Source organism: Esox lucius, chromosome 5 (genome assembly GCF_011004845.1).
Source record: "Esox lucius isolate fEsoLuc1 chromosome 5, fEsoLuc1.pri, whole genome shotgun sequence".
Taxonomy (NCBI): domain Eukaryota; kingdom Metazoa; phylum Chordata; class Actinopteri; order Esociformes; family Esocidae; genus Esox; species Esox lucius.
The window spans coordinates 1,092,659-1,112,430 of NC_047573.1; the positions used below are offsets into that span (position 1 = coordinate 1,092,659).

Sequence of the window (19,772 nt, forward strand, 5' to 3'; positions counted from 1 at the left end):
TGTCTGTCAGGAGGATAGATCAGGTTAACCTGTCTGTCTGTCAGGAGGATAGATCAGGTTAACCTGTCTGTCTGTCAGGAGGATAGATCAGGTTAACCTGTCTGTCTGTCAGGAGGATAGATCAGGTTAACCTGTCTGTCTGTCAGGAGGATTGATCAGGTTAACCTGTCTGTCTGTCAGGAGGATAGATCAGCTTAACCTGTCTGTCTGTCAGTCTGTCTGTCAGGAGGATAGATCAGATTAACCTGTCAGTCTGTCTGGAGGATAGATCAGGTTAACCTGTCTGTCTGTCAGGAGGATAGATCAGGTTAACCTGTCTGTCTGTCAGGAGGATAGATCAAGTTAACCTGTCTGTCTGTCAGGAGGATAGATCAGCTTAACCTGTCTGTCTGCCAGGAGGATAGATCAGGTTAACCTGTTAAGAGCAGTGTTTCTCAACCCTCTCCTGGGGCCTTCTTGGCCATTCCAACTATTAAATGTATTCCAGAGGTAGTACACCTGAATCACCTTGTTAACCAATTATCAAGCCAGGTCCTTGGTGCTGATAGGGCCACCACAAATGAAATGGATGATGGATGACTAGAAGTTGCTTTGGATAAGTTTTTAAATGGTGTATATTCTATGCTAGTCTCATAGTAGGAGATTATCCTATGTGTTTTCTGGTTTATTATCTAGAAGATGAGTGATCCTAGACCAGCTTGGTTGGGATGAATACTTGTGGAGGATGATCTGATTTCCCCTCTCAGAGATGGCGAACGGAGCTGGGAGATTGAGTGTTCTGTGCTGGTCTTAAGGCTCCTGCCACCTCCTGATGTATTTCGGCTCAATTTAAGGCTCCTGCCACCTCCTCCTGATGTATTTCGCTCAATTTAATGCTCCTGCTACCACCTCCTAATCTATTTCTGCTAGAAACCCACAGCAGAGTCCAGTTTCTCTGGATGACACCCCCATCTCCCTCTCCCTCTTTCTTCCTTCCTCTTCTTCCTCTCCCTCTTTCTTCCCCTCTTCTTCCTGTCCCTCTTTCTTCCCCTCTTCTTCCTGTCCCTCTTTCTTCCCCTCTTCTTCCTGTCCCTCTTTCTGTCTGTTTTATAATTGCAGCTGAAACAGGTTTCCATCAGTATTACAGCCAGTTTGCTGACTTGTCCCTGGGATGTGTGTGCGTGTGTGCGTGTGACTTGTCCCTGGGATGTGTGTGCGTGTTTGTGCGTGTGACTTGTCCCTGGGATGTGTGTGTGTGTTTGTGCGTGTGACTTGTCCCTGGGATGTGTGTGCGTGTGTGCGTGTGACTTGTCCCTGGGATGTGTGTGCGTGTGTGCGTGTGACTTGTCCCTGGGATGTGTGTGCGTGTGTGCGTGTGACTTGTCCCTGGGATGTGTGTGCGTGTGTGCGTGTGACTTGTCCCTGGGATGTGTGTGCGTGTGTGCGTGTGTGCATCAGGTGTGTGTCATCTAAGGAACGTTGTTAGATGCCACTTCAGTCCTCTTGTCAAAGTAGAAGTGGGACTGAATCCAGATGATCTGCTGTGTGGTGCTGAAACAGAGTTGTAGCTACTTAAAGGAGTGTTTGATGTGCCAGCCTCCGATCATGGCAGGTCGTCAGATGGTTGTCATGGATTTATTTTCTTGTTTGTTGAATCGCTGTGGCATGAAGACTGAGACAGACAACTCAGGTTGCTAGGTTACGATTTTAGCACACATTGTATGGACGTTATGTAGATTAGTAGCCCTTTTGAAAAGAGTGTCTGTCTCTCTGTCGGGGGTCAGCGCTGGATGCAGCTCTTCAGTTTGTGCGTCAGGCGGTGGTGCCCAGCTCCTGGAGGACAGAGGTGAAGGCTGAGAGCTCCAGCAGTGAGGATGATGATGATGAGGAAGAGGAGGAACATGAGGAAGACCCCAGCGAAGAGGAGGAAGAGGTATTAACACTATATTGTTCACTCTTTATCCTGCTGGCTTTCGACTAATCTAATAAGTGTACTATGACCTTAACCTGCTCATTTAGGAGGAAGTGGAGCCATTCCCTGAGGAAAGGGAAAACTTCCTGCAGCAGCTCTATAAGTTCATGGAAGACAGAGGTAAGTCACACACACGCTATTCAAATACACACACACACACACACACTCACACTATTCATACATACATACATACATATATATACACACACACACTTTCATACACACACACACTATTTCATACACACACACCCCCACACGCACACTATTTCATACATACACACACTATTCATACATACACACACACACTATTCATACATACATACACCCCCACACGCACACTATTTCATACATACATATACACACACTATTCAGACATACACTCACCTAAAGGATTATTAGGAACACCTGTTCAATTTCTCATTAATGCAATTATCTAATCAACCAATCACATGGCAGTTGCTTCAATGCATTTAGGGGTGTGGTCCTGGTCAAGACAATCTCCTGAACTCCAAACTGAATGTCAGAATGGGAAAGAAAGGTGATTTAAGCAATTTTGAGCGTGGCATGTTGTTGGTGCCAGACGAGCCGGTCTGAGTATTTCACAATCTGCTCAGTTACTGGGATTTTCACGCACAACCATTTCTAGGGTTTACAAAGAATGGTGTGAAAAGGGAAAAACATCCAGTATGCGGCGGTAGTCCTGTGGGTGAAAATGCCTTGTTGATGCTAGAGGTCAGAGGAGAATGGGCCGACTGATTCAAGCTGATAGAAGAGCAACTTTGACTGAAATAACCACTCGTTACAACCGAGGTATGTAGCAAAGCATTTGTGAAGCTACAACACGCACAACCTTGAGGCGGATGGGCTACAACAGCAGAAGACTCCACCGGGTACCACTCATCTACACTACAAATAGGAAAAAGAGGCTACAATTTGCACATGCTCACCAAAATTGGACAGTTGAAGACTGGAAGAATGTTGCCTGGTCTGATGAGTCTCGATTTCTGTTGAGTCATTCAGATGGTAGAGTCAGAATTTGGCGTAAACAGAATGAGAACATGGATCCATCATGCCTTGTTACCACTGTGCAGGCTGGTGGTGGTGGTGTAATGGTGTGGGGGATGTTTTCTTGGCACACTTTAGGCCCCTTAGTGCCAATTGGGCATTGTTTAAATGCCACGGCCTACCTAAGCAATGTTTCTGACCATGTCCATCCCTTTATGACCACCATGTACCCATCCTCTGATGGCTACTTCCAGCAGGATAATGAACCATGTCACAAAGCTCGAATCATTTCAAATTGGTTTCTTGAACATGACAATGCATCCCACAAATCTCCATCAACTGCAAGATGCTATCCTATCAATATGGGCCAACATTTCTAAAGAATGCTTTCAGCACCTTGTTGAATCAATGCCACTTAGAATTAAGGCAGTTCTGAAGGCGAAAGGGGGTCAAACACAGTATTAGTATGGTGTTCCTAATAATCCTTTAGGTGAGTGTACATATAAACACACACACACGACATACATACGTGTACACACACACACGCACACACTTCATACATACATACACTCACACACACTATTCATACATACATACATACCTACATACACACACTATTCATACATACCTACATACATATATGCCATAGGTGGGACTATGTAATTGTTTTACAAGTCACAAGTAAGTCTCAAGTCCTAAACTTTTTTTTGGGTCATAAACAAGTCATATTGTGCTCTTCAATAAGTTTGATATTCATTTCAGATTTTTAACAAGAGTAATAGTTAATGTTACATATATGCAAATCATTAATGTTTTAAAAAATATATATATTTATTACTTTCCAAATAAACATCCTATTTACATGGAAATACATGTGCAGCCATAAGAAAGACACACCAATATGATAAGGAAAAAAAAAAAATTGTGCTCTCAAAACAACTGCTACATAACAACAACCTGGCATTTTAACAGGGGTGTATAGACTTTTTATATCCACTGTACATACACCGATCAGCCATAACATTATGACCACCTGCCTAATACTGTGTAGGTCCCCTTTTGCCGGCAAAACAGCCCTGACCCGTCGAGGCGTGGACTCCACTAGACCTCTGAAGGTGTGCTGTGGTATCTGGCACCAAGACGTTAGCAGCAGATCCTTTAAGTCCTGTAAGTTGCAAGGTGGGGCCTCCATGGATCGGACTTGTTTGTCCAGCACATCCCACATATGCTCGATTGGATCGAGATCTGGGAAATGTGGAGGCCAAGTCAACACATTGAACTTGTTGTGTTCCTCAAACCATTCCTGAACCATTTTTGGTTTGTGGCAGGGTGCATTATTCTGCTGAAAGAGGCCAATGCCATCAGGGAATACCGTTGCCATGAAAGGGTGCACATGGTCTGCAACAATGCTTAGGTAGGTGGTACGTGTCAAAGTAACATCCACATGAATGGCAGGACCCAAGGTTTCCCAGCAGAACATTGGCCAAAGCATCACACTGCCTCCGCCGACTTGCCTCCTTCCCATAGTGCATCCTGGTACCATGTGTTCTCCAGGTAAGCGACTCACAATCACCCGACCATCCACGTGATGTAAAAGGAAACATGATTCATCGGACCAGGCCACCTTCCTCCATTGCTCCATGGTCCAGTTCTGATGCTCACATGCCCATTGTAGGCGCTTTTGTCAGTGGACAGGGGTCCGTTATGGGCACCCTGACTGATCTGCTTTTTATAGGTACTGACCACTGCAGACCAGGAACACCCCACAAGGGCTGCAGTTTTGGAGATGCTCTGACCCAGTCGTCTAGCCATCACAATTTGGCCCTTGTCAAAGACACACATATCCTTACGCTTGCCCATTTTCCCTGCTTCTAACACATCAACTTTGAGGACAGAATGTTCACTTGCTGCCTGATATATCCCACTCACTGACAGGTGCCATGGTAGTGGTCATAATATTATAGCTGATCGTACATGCATACATTCATACACACACACACACACATATAGAAAACACTTTAGAAGGTTCAGTGGACTAAGCATTCTTTTCTCATGTAGGAACGCCCATCAATAAGAAGCCAGTCCTGGGCTACAGAAGCCTGGACCTCTTCAAGCTCTACAGGCTGGTGCACAAACTGGGAGGATTCCATGATGTGAGTACTGCGTCCCTAGGACAATATCACAGTACTGTGTCCCTAGGACAATATCACAGTACTGCGTCCCTAGGACAATATCACAGTACTGCGTCCCTAGGACAATATCACAGTACTGCGTCCCTAGGACAATATCACAGTACTGTGTCCCTAGGACAATATCACAGTACTGTGTCCCTAGGACAGTATTATCACAGTACTGCGTCCCTAGGACAATATCACAGTACTGTGTCCCTAGGACAGTATTATCACAGTACTGCATCCCTAGGACAATATCACAGTACTGTGTCCCTAGGACAATATCACAGTACTGTGTCCCTAGGACAGTATTATCACAGTACTGCGTCCCTAGGACAATATCACAGTACTGTGTCCCTAGGACAGTATTATCACAGTACTGCATCCCTAGGACAATATCACAGTACTGTGTCCCTAGGACAGTATTATCACAGTACTGCATCCCTAGGACAATATCACAGTACTGTGTCCCTAGGACAGTATTATCACAGTACTGCATCCCTAGGACAATATGACAGTACTGCGTCCCTAGGACAATATCACAGTACTGTGTCCCTAGGACAGTGTTATCACAGTACTGCATCCCTAGGACAATATCACAGTACTGTGTCCCTAGGACAGTGTTATCACAGTACTGCATCCCTAGGACAATATCACAGTACTGTGTCCCTAGGACAGTATTATCACAGTACTGCATCCCTAGGACAATATCACAGTACTGCGTCCCTAGGACAGTATTATAACAGTACTGCATCCCTAGGACAATAGCACAGTAATGCGTCCCTAGGACAATAGCACAGTAATGCGTCCCTAGGACAATATCACAGTATTGCGTCCCTAGGACAATATCACAGTACTGCATCCCTAGGACAATATCACAGTACTGCATCCCTAGGACAATATCACAGTATTGCGTCCCTAGGACAATATCACAGTACTGCGTCCCTAGGACAGTATTATCACAGTACTGCGTCCCTAGGACAGTATTATCACAGTACTGCATCCCTAGGACAGTTGTATCACAGTACTGTATCTCTAGGACAGTGTTATCACAGTACTGTATCTCTAGGAAAGTGTTATCACAGTACTGCATCACTAGGACAGTGTTATCACAGTGCTTCATCACTAGGACAGTGTTATCACAGTACTGTATCACTAGGACAGTGTTATCACAGTACTGTATCACTAGGACAGTGTTATCACAGTACTGTATCACTAGGACAGTATTATCACAGTACTTTATCACTAGGATAGTATTATCACAGTACTGTATCACTAGGACTGGGAATGATTGGGGACCATGTGGTACAATATTGTTACTGATTCAAAGTAGTCCAAGAGAGTCCTCAGATGTGTTCAGGGGACACATCATAGTGTTCGTCTGCGCAACTAAAAGGTTTAAATGGAAGAATTAAAATTTGTCTTTTAGTGTTTCTATGTGCTCTATTGGATTTTAGCAATACATCTGTGTGATTATCAATGACAGAAATGAATTGCCAATGAGAAAATGTAAATAATTGCAATATATTGCAATAGCAAAGTGCAGACATAAAGAGTCACAATACTGTTGTATTGCGACCCAAGTAATACTATTGTATAATGAGGTCAAGGGCAATTCCCACCCCTGTAAATGAGTAGGATGTAGTCTAATATGTTGACTCAAACTCTGACTTGGATGTACCTCTCCTCTCCGGAGCAGATTGAGAGTGGAACTGTGTGGAAGACTGTCTACCAGGCGCTGGGAATCCCCGTGCTAAACTCTGCTGCTGGTTACAACGTCAAATGTGCTTACCGCAAGTACGTATTGACAGTGCTTTACTGATAGTACTTATTGACAGTGCTCTACTGATAGTACTTATTGACAGTGCTCTACTGGTAGTACATATTGACAGTGCTCTACTGGTAGTACATATTGACAGTGCTCTACTGGTAGTACATATTGACAGTGCTCTACTGGTAGTACTTATTGACAGTGCTCTACTGATAGTACTTATTGACAGTGCTCTACTGATAGTACTTATTGACAGTGCTCTACTGGTAGTACGTAATGACAGTGCTCTACTGATAGTACTTATTGACAGTGCTCTACTGGTAGTACGTAATGACAGTGCTCTACTGATAGTACTTATTGACAGTGCTATACTGGTAGTACTTATTGACAGTGCTATACTGGTAGTACATAATGACACTGCTCTACTGGTAGTACGTAATGACACTGCTCTACTGGTAGTACGTAATGACACTGCTCTACTGGTAGTACGTAATGACACTGCTCTACTGGTTGTACGTAATGACACTGCTCTACTGGTTGTACGTAATGACACTGCTCTACTGGTTGTACGTAATGACACTGCTCTACTGGTAGTACGTAATGACACTGCTCTACTGGTTGTACGTAATGACACTGCTCTACTGGTAGTACGTAATGACACTGCTCTACTGGTTGTACGTAATGACACTGCTCTACTGGTAGTACGTATTGACAGTGCTCTACTGGTTGTACGTAATGACACTGCTCTACTGGTAGTACGTAATGACACTGCTCTACTGGTAGTACATAATGACACTGCTCTACTGGTAGTACGTATTGACAGTGCTCTACTGGTAGTACGTATTGACAGTGCTCTACTGGTAGTACGTATTGACAGTGCTCTGCTGTTAGTGATAACAGTTGATTAATTAACATCATAGCTGCCAGGCTGGTTTGCTATTATTGACATGTTTGTGTTGCTGAGGACGTGTTTGGGTTGTTGTTGGTGTGGGTGTGGTTGGAGTAATTGTTGATGTGTTGTTTGTGCTGGTTATTGTTGATGTGGTTGTTGTTTTTATTAATTGTTGACTTGGGTTCCTCAGGTACTTGTACGGCTTTGAGGAATACTGCACGTCCTGTGCCATTTCCTTCCGTATGGACCTCCCTCTGAAGCAGCCCAAGCCAGAGGGGAGGCAGACTGAGGGGGGGGGGGAGAAGCCTGGGTCTGGGGGGTCCACCATCGTCCCTCCTGATGACTCTGAAGAGGAGCAGAAACAGAAAGCCCCCTCTGAAATAGAGACGCCATCAGCAGAAGAGACCATCAAGTCCAACTCTGCTCAGCTCATCCTCTTTAAGGTGGAGCTGAACACCAACATATGTACTATAGGTTAATCATCCACCAAGCAAACCATGAAATACAAACCAAGAATCCCATTTTAGGCTGGGTATCTGGGAATCACATGATTTAGGCTGGGTATCTGGGAATCACATGATTTAGGCTGGGTATCTGGGAATCACATGATTTAGGCTGGGTATCTGGGAATCACATGATTTAGGCTGGGTATCTGGGAATCACATGATTTAGGCTGGGTATCTGCGAATCACATGATTTAGGCTGGGTATCTGCTCAACTCACAAATCACTCAATCTCTGGCGAACTGTTGCTGAGCCGAAACTAGCGTGCACACTGTCCGCTCGGGCGGAGCATATCTTCCTAAGTTTATCCAGCATTAACCAGTCAACCGGTATAGGGGAAACTTTTGTCTCTGCAAATAGTAATCAGTATTTAGTATTTGCATGACTCTACTACTAAAAATGTATTACGACAATGCTAAGTCAATGATTTGTCAATGTTCAAATAGCAATTTTCTTTGTTTCAAGTTATGCATGCATCCCTCACCAGTGGTCCCAGCGATCTTTGAAAACGTCCATGCATCCATTTTTTAGAATGATATCTCTGCAAGAAGCCAGAGAAGAATCATGAATAATGGGGAAATCGTCCATTTATTTTAGCTAGCGAGTGAGTTTTTAGCTAGCAAGTGGAAAAGAGAAGGGACTCCAAGATGCAGAGAACATCTGCCCTTCCATTGGTAGTCGCCCAACTCCGTCACGCCCGCATGTTGGAAATTAGCATAAAGTTGAACATATCTCAACTGTCACTGGAAAATTTAGTCTCAGAGAGTAGCTCTGCCCGCTGTCGCCGTGATTCGCTGGCTCTTGTCGGAAATGAGAGAGTGCCTCTGTGCTCTAGCGAGCAGACAGTGTGCATACACCTTTAGGCTGGGTATCTGGGAATCACATGTAAAAACCCAGTCTGAAGAACATGAACAGGATATAATGTAATAACACTGTGTTACTTCTCAGCCGGAGGAGACAGAACCCCTTAAGGCAGAGCAGCGGAAGACTGAACAGAAAGATGAAGATGAGGAAGATGACGACCATCAGAAGCATGGGTCTGACGATGAAGAGGGCCCTTCGTTTGCTCGCCTCAGAGCCGAGGGAGTGAAGCTGGAGCCGTTTGATGAGGAGCAGGAGGGGAAGGAGGAGGACATCTCTGGGTACGTGGTTGTCTTTCCCTAGGTGTAGGTGGTATGCTGGTGATGAGGGATGCAGAGTTACAGAAGCTTTCCCAAAGTTCCCAGTTTCTTCAGGAAGGTATCGGTTGGAAAAGCAGGGTATGTTTCTACCTACCAGGATTTCTGGAAACCTGAGGAATTTTGGGAACATTTCTGGAATGTTGCAGTCCTAGTAGTGGCATCCTTAGAATATGTTGGAACTCTTCAACTGACAGTGTGCAGAATGTTCAGAACCAATACACCATCTGATCTGATGTCAGTACTGAATTCACAAGTTAAATATTTTCAATGGTTGGTTAAGATGTTGTTGATCTAAGCCCTGAGGGACACCAGTAGTAAGAATATCCACATTTTATATGGAATTTTGAAATGTTGATACATTTTTCATCTTGCTGTTAATGTAGGCCAAAGGCAATGCCAATCATAGGCGTACTATGTTAGGTAAAATCTGGCTTTTGTCTGCTCGCTATCTTCATAAACAGGTTAATGTTTACTCTGCTAGCTGGTTCATTTTTCCCTCATTAACTTGTTCATTTTTGTTTTACTGGTAATCTGCTGCTATAGACTGGCACTTTATCCCCTGGGCCCTGTCTGAGCTCAGGCCTACTGCCTCCCTAACCCTCTGACTCCTCTACTACCCTGTCACACCCCACTACCCTGTCATCCCCCCCCCACTACCCTGTCATCCCACCACTATACTGTCATCCCACCACTATACTGTCATCCCCTACTAGTACCCTGTCACCCCCCCACTACCCTGTCACCCCCCACTACCCTGTCATCCCCCCCCCACTACCCTGTCATCCCACCACTATACTGTCATCCCACCACTATACTGTCATCCCCTACTAGTACCCTGTCACCCCCCCACTACCCTGTCATCCCCCCCCCCACTACCCTGTCATCCCACCACTATACTGTCATCCCACCACTATACTGTCATCCCACCACTATACTGTCATCCCCTACTAGTACCCTGTCACCCCCCCACTACCCTGTCATCCCCCCCCCCCACTACCCTGTCACCCCCCCCCCACTACCCTGTCACCCCCCCACTACCCTGTCACCCCCCCACTACCCTGTCACCCCCCACTACCCTGTCATCCCCCCCCCACTACCCTGTCATCCCACCACTATACTGTCATCCCACCACTATACTGTCATCCCACCACTATACTGTCATCCCCTACTAGTACCCTGTCACCCCCCCACTACCCTGTCATCCCCCCCCCCACTACCCTGTCATCCCACCACTATACTGTCATCCCACCACTATACTGTCATCCCACCACTATACTGTCATCCCCTACTAGTACCCTGTCACCCCCCCACTACCCTGTCATCCCCTCCCCCACTACCCTGTCCCCCCCCCCCCCCACTACCCTGTCACCCCCCCACTACCCTGTCACCCCCCCACTACCCTGTCACCCCCCCCCCCACTACCCTGTCACCCCCTCCCCACTACCCTGTCACCCCCCCACTACCCTGTCACCCCCCCACTACCCTGTCATCCCCCCCCCCACTACCCTGTCACCCCCCCCCCCCACTACCCTGTCACCCCCCCACTACCCTGTCATCCCCCCCCCCCACTACCCTGTCACCCCCCCACTACCCTGTCACCCCCCCACTACCCTGTCACCCCCCCCCCCCCCCCCCCACTACCCTGTCATCCCCCCACTCCCGTCATCCCCTACTAGTACCCTGTCACCACCCCCCCCACTACCCTGTCACCCCCCCACTACCCTGTCACCCCCCCCCCCACTACCCTGTCACCACCCCCCCCACTACCCTGTCACCCCCCCCTCCCCTGTCATCCCCTACTAGTACCCTGTCACCCCCCCATTCCCTTTTCTGACCCCTCTAGTTGTGTCTCAGCCAGTGGCTGCAGTAGGAATGGCTGAAAGCTTAACTGTCTCCAGACTGCTTTCTTCCTCAGTCTTCTTCCTCCATCTGTAGCAGCAGGGCTGTGAAGGCAATACCACTGTGACTAAGTGCAAAACAGCTATTGGAGATTCAGTCTAACTATTGAGGGAGCTCAATGGTGAATGTTCTGAAACCAGAGGATGTAGTATGTTCCTGTCAGTTTCATATCAAATAACTTTCAGTTAACAATGTGTCATGATGTTTGAACATCCCGATGTGTTTACGGAGGCTTGTATTAATGCAAGTATTAACACTGACACAAGTTTCGGTGGTTGTCTTTCTACCATAGAAAGTTGGATTTAATATGAAACAATGACCCAGGTTGAAGTGTAGAGCAGTAGCTTTAGTTTGAGACTATTTACATCCATAAATAATAAACCGTTGTTTACATGATTACATGATCCAATAGGAGCAGAACTCATGATTGTTTTCTTCATTATGGTGATTCATCTTTGGTCATCATTGTCTTCCTACCAGGTCATTTGTCATTGAAGGTCTCACCAGCTGTTTCTTTTTCTTAATAGACCAAACTGTTGATTTTTACATGCCTGCATTTTTGGATGTCTGATCAGTTTTTTATGATTCATCTGCATCATGATGGCCTGCTTCACTTCCATTGACCCTTCATTGGTTCTTGTGTTGTCAGACAGTAGAAACCAATGCCCCAGTGAAAGGCCTAGAATCAAGACAAGAGATGGCCTAATTACTAAATACACCTCGCTAAGAGACTGCTGAGAAGGCTGTCCAAATACCTTTAATTGGGGACTACGAACAAAACGTGACGTCATTTTCAAATATGGATATCAGATGAACCATTACCCTCAGATTAAAGCGGACAGTCATCATTTAACCCTGTCATCTTTGTGTCATTTCAATGTGCTGGAGTACCGAGACACCACAGCAGAACTGGTGTCACTGTCCAAACCCTTTTGGTTGGTACTCTATGGGTCTGCATGCTGTGACATTGGCTCCACTAACCCTGGTCAGCTACCTCACATTGCTGCTGGACTCCTGGCTGGACAACCACCAGAGGTCACTGTGTGGTTGTTATTCAGTATTAGCATGGAATCCAGATGATAAACCTGCTGTATATCAGGGGTCGACTGATGTGTTTTTTATCAGGACTGGTAACGATTATTAGTGATCACCACAAAACTTCCATTAAATAATTAACAAAATAGCTTCCCTAAACAGGTACACTTTACTGTTTACAATCTTGGTCAGGTTTTTTACTGTGAAAAATGAAGCTTATATTATAAATAAAACTTATATTAACCCTTTTCCCCAAGTCCCTGTCTCTAATAATCCCTCAGTACTCCCAGTTCAACAGCTGAGCAACACAAGTGTAGCGGGGATAGACCAATAGGAGCAGAACTCCCCTTATAGGGTCAGGGTTATACACCAATAGGAGCAGAACTCCCCTTATAGGGTCAGGGTTATACACCAATAGGAGCAGAACTCCCCTTATAGGGTCAGGGTTATACACCAATAGGAGCAGAACTCCCCTTATAGGGTCAGGGTTATACACCAATAGAAGCAGAACTCCCCTTATAGGGTCAGGGTTATACACCAATAGGAGCAGAACTCCCCTTATAGGGTCAGGGTTATACAGCAATAGGAGCAGAACTCCCCTTATAGGGTCAGGGTTATACACCAATAGAAGCAGAACTCCCCTTATAGAGTCAGTGTTATAGACCAATAAGAGCAGAACTCCCCTTTGGGGATTAGGGTTATACACCAATAAGAGCAGAACTCCCCTTTGGGGATTAGGGTTATACACCAATAGAAGCAGAACTCCCCTTATAGAGTCAGTGTTATAGACCAATAAGAGCAGAACTCCCCTTATAGAGTCAGTGTTATAGACCAATAAGAGCAGAACTCCCCTTATAGAGTCAGTGTTATAGACCAATAAGAGCAGAACTCCCCTTTGGGGATTAGGGTTATACACCAATAGGAGCAGAACTCCCCTTTGGGGCTTCGCTCCACTCAGAACTGAAATAACTTCGGCTAACTATCGTTTTTGGCTGAGTATTTCTGCCATTGCATCATCGTGCAGTGAATGATCAGCATTGGTGCATCACAATTTGGCAGTGGTGGAGCTGCTCTGATTACAATCAGAGGGAATCACTGAAGGTTTTTTTCAAATTCAACATAGATTATTTTGATGTTTATTGCAACTTCAACAACGTCAGCATTCTTACCTTTTGAGAAAACAGCCTCTTGTCGCAGCCATGCATGTCTCTGCATTCCTCCCACGTCTCTCACAAAAAAATTCAAATACAGTGCATGTGTTGATTGGCTATTTACTGTGAGGTATAACTAACCAATTAATACTGCATACAGTGTTGATTGGCTATTTACTATGAGGTGTAACTAACCAATTAATACTGCATACAGTGTTGATTGGCTATTTACTGTGAGGTATAACTAACCAATTAATACTGCATACAGTGTTGATTGGCTATTTACTGTGAGGTATAACTAACCAATTAATACTGCATACAGTGTTGATTGGCTATTTACTGTGAGGTATAACTAACCAATTAATACTGCATATAGTGTTGACTGTCTATTTACAGTGAGGGAAAAAAGTATTTGATCCCCTGCTGATTTTGTACGTTTGCCCACTGACAAAGAAATGATCAGTCTATAATTTTAATTGTAGGTTTATTTGAACAGTGAAAGACAGAATAACAACAAAAAAAAACAGAAAAACGCATGTCAAAAATAGTATTATTTGATCCCCTCTCAATCAGAAAGATTTCTGTCTCCCAGGTGTCTTTCATACAGGTAAGGAACTGAGATTAGGAGCACACGCTCAAAGGGAGTGCGCCTAATCTCAGCTTGTTACCTGTATAAAAGACACCTGTCCACAGAAGCAATCAATCAATCAGATTCCAAACTCTCCACCATGTCCAAGACCAAAGAGCCGTCCAAGGATGGCAGGGACAAGATTGTAGACCATCACCAAGCTGCTTGGTGAGAAGGTGACAACAGCTGATGCGATTATTTGCAAATGGAAGAAACACAAAAGAACTGTCAATCTCCCTCGGTCTGGGGCTCCATGCAAGATCTCACCTCGTGGAGTTACAATGATCATGAGAACGGTGAGGAATCAGCCCAGAAGAACTGAAATCCTGCAGCGCCTGCAAGGTCCGCCTGCTCGAGAAAGCACATGTTCAGGCCCGTCCAAAGATTTCCCAATGAACATCTGAATGATTCAGAGGAGAACTGGGTGAAAGTGTTGTGGTCAGATGAGACCAAAATTGAGCTCTTTGGTTTCAACTCAACTCGCTGTGTTTGGAGGAGGAGGAATGCTGCCTATGACCCCAAGAATACCATCCCCACCGTCAAACATGGAGGTGGAAACATTATGCTTTGGGGGTGTTTTTCTGCTAAGGGGACAGGACAACTTCACCGCATCAAAGGGAGGATGGGCGGGGCCATGTACCGTCAAATATTGGGTGAGAACCTCCTTTAACCACCTTTAACCCATGGAAAATCTGTGGAGGGAGCTGAAGGTTCGCGTTGCCAAACGTTACTTGACTGAGAAGATCTGCAAAGAGGAGTGGGACAAAATCCCTCCTGAGATGTGTGGAAACCTGGTGGCCAACAACAAGAAACATCTGACCTCTGTGATTGCCAACAAGGGTTTTGCCACAAGTACTAAGTCATGTTTTGCAGAGGGGTTGAATACTTATTTCACTCATTAAAATGCAAATGAATTCATAAAATTTTGGACGTGCGTTTTTCTGGATTTTTTTTGTTGTTATTCTGTTTCTCACTGTTCAGATAAACCTACCATTAAAATTATAGACTGATAATTTCTTTGTCAGTGGGCAAACGTACAAAATCAGCAGGGGATCAAAAAAAAAAAATCCTCACTGTACATTGAGGTATAACTAACCCATTAATACTGCATACAGTGTTGATTGGGTATTTACTGTAAGGTATAACTAATCCGATAATACTGCATATAGTTTTTATTGGGTATTTACTATGAGGTATAACCAGTCCGATAGTACTGTATTCAGTGTTGATTGGGTATTTACTGTAAGGTATAAAAAATCCGTTAATACTGCATATAGTTTTTATTGGGTATTTACTGTAAGGTATAAAAAATCCGTTAATACTGCATATAGTTTTTATTGGGTATTTACTGTAAGGTATAAAAAATCTGTTAATACAGCATATAGTTTTTATTGGGTATTTACTGTAAGGTATAAAAAATCTGTTAATACTGCATATAGTTTTTATTGGGTATTTACTATGAGGTATAACCAGTCCGATAGTACTGTATTCAGTGTTGATTGGGTATTTACTGTAAGGTATAAAAAATCCGTTAATACTGCATATAGTTTTTATTGGGTATTTACTGTAAGGTATAAAAAATCCGTTAATACTGCATATAGTTTTTATTGGGTATTTACTGTAAGGTATAAAAAATCCGTTAATACTGCATATAGTTTTTATTGGGTATTTACTGTAAGGTATAAAAAATCCGTTAATACTGCATATAGTTTTTATTGGGTATTTACTGTAAGGTATAAAAAATCCGTTAATACTGCATATAGTTTTTATTGGGTATTTACTGTAAGGTGTAACCAATCCGTTAATACTGCAGGCTGGACATTGAGCCACACTACAAGTAGAAAGCGTTCAGAGACATGTGACTGCATCTGAGCCAGAGGAATGCATTAAGAAAAGTATTTTATCAGTATTTTGTCAGACAATTTAACATGATTTCGTTATCTGGAATAAGTATGAATATCAGAACCAATAATCGTCCTGGCTGATAATTGGTCGACACCTAATCTATATCAATATTATTTTTCAAATATGTTGGACTCTCGATGGATAGATCTGTTTTTATTAGAATAATTTTTAAATTACATACAATCCAGGTGCTTAGATTTATGTTTCTTAGGACCGGTTTCACAGACACGGATTAAGCCTAGTCTAGGACAAAAAGATCATTCAGCTAGTTTTTTTAGTCTAGGCTTAATCTGTCTGCGAAACTAGCCCTTAGTGTTATTTTGTCAGGGGAGCTTGCTAGCTACTGTGGGCACACTGATACAGCCTCAAGTTGGCATCACCCCAATACAACACAGGTCCTTCGTGAAGATGCTGATGCTAACTAGCCAGTTAACATGCTACTGACACTAGTTAGCGGTCATCACAGGTAAATTACCACTCTACGGTTAAAAACAGATATTTTCCTTCTTCCCTGAGGGACTCCAGTTAGTTACTTTTGTGTAGCTATTGTCGTAGCAACCCGAAAGTGCCATGTCATTGACTAGCTTTAATATTTTTGCCAAAAAACTCTGTATTTCAGTGGTAAATCTCTTCCGTAGATGAATTGTATCCAGTCACAAACAGCTTTTCCCAGCCGGCAAGCCTGTGCTACAGCTCTGGTCTGGCTTGAAGTCAGTGACACAAGTCTTTTCTTCCTCTGTCATCTCTCACTAATACTCTTGTAGCAACGCTGTCTGCTCCTAGCCATGTCAGCCTGTTGTCCCGCCAACCATGGCTTGTTGCTCTGCCCCTGCTGCTTCACTCACAGCTTCGTGCCAGTAGCTGGTCGCTCCTCAGCCGGCGGACAGGGAAGGTCTGTGTGGTTGACATCTGAAATGAGGATGGACGTCCAGATGTGGGAGAGCCTTGGTGGATAGCCAGTGGTTTTTTACAGCTTTGGGAAGCTGCTTGATGAGGAACTAAATGGATTGGCTTTCATTCAGGCATTTGTGTTTTAGACGATTTTGTACTTAAACAAAAACAAGTCCACTGGCTAATCATGCTGTGCTCTATTTAATCCTGTACTTTAGCCAGTTATTAGTAAAGGAAGAGAATGGCAGTAGCTATCACAAGAATGGATTCTGCTTTGTTAGTTCTGGATTCAGATTCAAAGGGCAAGGAATCATGGGCTTGTAGAGTCTTGTCAGTCTGTCTCCTGCATCCAGTACTGCTCAGGGAGAAGAGGGGGGGATGTAAAGGGACTGACCCATTTAGGAATCACGTAATCTAGATTATCCCAAGTATGATGGACTGTTGTTCCAACGCGGACATTAGTTTTGGCAACTAAAATATTGTGAGCATTCACTGTGTAGAGAGCCCTATTAACAGGAGTTATTCTGTTGTTCACACTACATAGGGGAAGTGGGAGAGGGAGGAGAGGAGTGAGGGGAGGAGAGGAGAGGAGTGAGGGGAGGGGAGGGGGAAGAGGAGTGCGTGGACGGGGTCAAGGGGAGAGGAGAGGGGAACACTTCCCGGGGGCCCTAAGGAAGCATTTAATTTCTAAGGCATTGTTCAGGGCCTCCTATTGGCTCCTGTCTACTGGATGGAAACGGGCGAGTTTGAATAGTCCTCACTGTCTATAGCAGGTCTTCTGTCCATTGAATGGTGATCGTTTTAGTAGTATTTTAATGTAGTGTGGAGGTAGTGCTTTTGTAGTATTGCAGTGTAGTAGTATGGTAGTAGTGCTTTAGTAGTATTGTCATGTAGTGGTATTGTAGTGTAGTTGTATGGTGGTATTGTTTGTGTGTGGTTTTCTAGTGTAGTAGTATGGTGGTTGTGTTTTAGTAATATTGTAGAGTAGTAGTATGGTATTCTTCTTTCCAGTTTTATTGTAGTGTAGGTGTATGTTAGTAGTGTTTTATTAGCACTAGTGTAGGGGTATAGTGGTAGTGTTTTAGTTATATTGTTTAGTATGGTAATAATATTTTAGTAGTATGGTGGTAGTGTTTTAGTAATATAGTTTAGTATGGGAATAATGTTTTTGTAGTATTGTCATGTAGTAGTATTGTGGTGTTTTTGTATGGTGGTAGTGTTTTAGTACTATTGTGGTAGTGTTGTAGTTTGACTTTGTTCTGCAACAGCCTCTGCTACTGTGCTGCCAATCTGTGCTTTGCTGCGCTGTCCTGCATAACCTGCCCTGGAATCCTGTCTTCCCTTCTCCAGTTGCACTGTTACTGAAGGGAATAAGGTACCAGTTGGGACACCACCCACCCCTGCAGCTTATCATAGCACCCCCTGTGGCTGTTCAACCTCACTACAACTCAACTAAACCCTACTATGTCACTGTGAATGATTAGTGTTTGTGGTGTGGATGTAGGGTGCTGGGCTAAGTGTTAGCTACTTTATATGCAGTTAAATGGATGTTAGACGTGTGCAGCGTAGTGGTAATGGTGTTAAAAAGACGTGTGTAGCGTAGTGGTAATGGTGTTAAAAAGACATGTGTAGCGTAGTGGTAATGGTGTTAAAAAGACGTGTGTAGCGTAGTGGTAATGGTGTTAAAAAGACGTGTGCAGCGTAGTGGTAATGGTGTTAAAAAGACATGTGTAGCGTAGTGGTAATGGTGTTAAAAAGACGTGTGCAGCGTAGTGGTAATGGTGTTAAAAAGACGTGTGTAGCGTAGTGGTAATGGTGTTAAAAAGACATGTGTAGCGTAGTGGTAATGGTGTTAAAAAGACGTGTGTAGCGTAGTGGTAATGGTGTTAAAAAGACGTGTGCAGCGTAGTGGTAATGGTGTTAAAAAGACGTGTGCAGCGTAGTGGTAATGGTGTTAAAAAGACATGTGTAGCGTAGTGGTAATGGTGTTAAAAAGACATGCAGCGTAGTGGTAATGGTGTTAAAAAGACGTGTGCAGCGTAGTGGTAATGGTGTTAAAAAGACGTGTGCAGCGTAGTGGTAATGGTGTTAAAAAGACGTGTGTAGCGTAGTGGTAATGGTGTTAAAAAGACATGTGTAGCGTAGTGGTAATGGTGTTAAAAAGACATGTGTAGCGTAGTGGTAATGGTGTTAAAAAGACGTGTGCAGCGTAGTGGTAATGGTGTTAAAAAGACGTGTGCAGCGTAGTGGTAATGGTGTTAAAAAGACGTGTGCAGCGTAGTGGTAATGGTGTTAAAAAGACGTGTGTAGCGTAGTGGTAATGGTGTTAAAAAGACGTGTGTAGCGTAGTGGTAATGGTGTTAAAAAGACGTGTGCAGCGTAGTGGTAATGGTGTTAAAAAGACGTGTGTAGCGTAGTGGTAATGGTGTTAAAAAGACATGTGTAGCGTAGTGGTAATGGTGTTAAAAAGACGTGTGTAGCGTAGTGGTAATGGTGTTAAAAAGACATGTGTAGCGTAGTGGTAATGGTGTTAAAAAGACGTGTGTAGCGTAGTGGTAATGGTGTTAAAAAGACGTGTGTAGCGTAGTGGTAATGGTGTTAAAAAGACGTGTGCAGCGTAGTGGTAATGGTGTTAAAAAGACGTGTGTAGCGTAGTGGTAATGGTGTTAAAAAGACATGTGTAGCGTAGTGGTAATGGTGTTAAAAAGACGCGTGTAGCGTAGTGGTAATGGTGTTAAAAAGACATGTGTAGCGTAGTGGTAATGGTGTTAAAAAGACATGTGTAGCGT

The 19,772-nt window shown here is 44.0% G+C and overlaps 1 protein-coding gene across 4 annotated transcripts in view; it reads left to right on the top strand.

Moving 5' to 3' along the window:
- The window catches only part of arid4b (AT-rich interaction domain 4B), an 82,425-nt gene that overhangs the window by 43,819 nt on the left and 18,834 nt on the right, over nt 1–19,772 (top strand). For all 4 annotated transcript variants that reach the window (XM_029119750.2, XM_020046478.3, XM_029119751.2 and 1 more), the window contains exons 11-16: nt 1,764–1,912; nt 1,999–2,071; nt 5,015–5,109; nt 6,827–6,924; nt 7,981–8,233; nt 9,242–9,435. In XM_029119750.2, the coding sequence (XP_028975583.2) occupies nt 1,764–1,912; nt 1,999–2,071; nt 5,015–5,109; nt 6,827–6,924; nt 7,981–8,233; nt 9,242–9,435 (862 nt within the window). The remainder of the gene's footprint in view (nt 1–1,763; nt 1,913–1,998; nt 2,072–5,014; nt 5,110–6,826; nt 6,925–7,980; nt 8,234–9,241; nt 9,436–19,772) is intronic.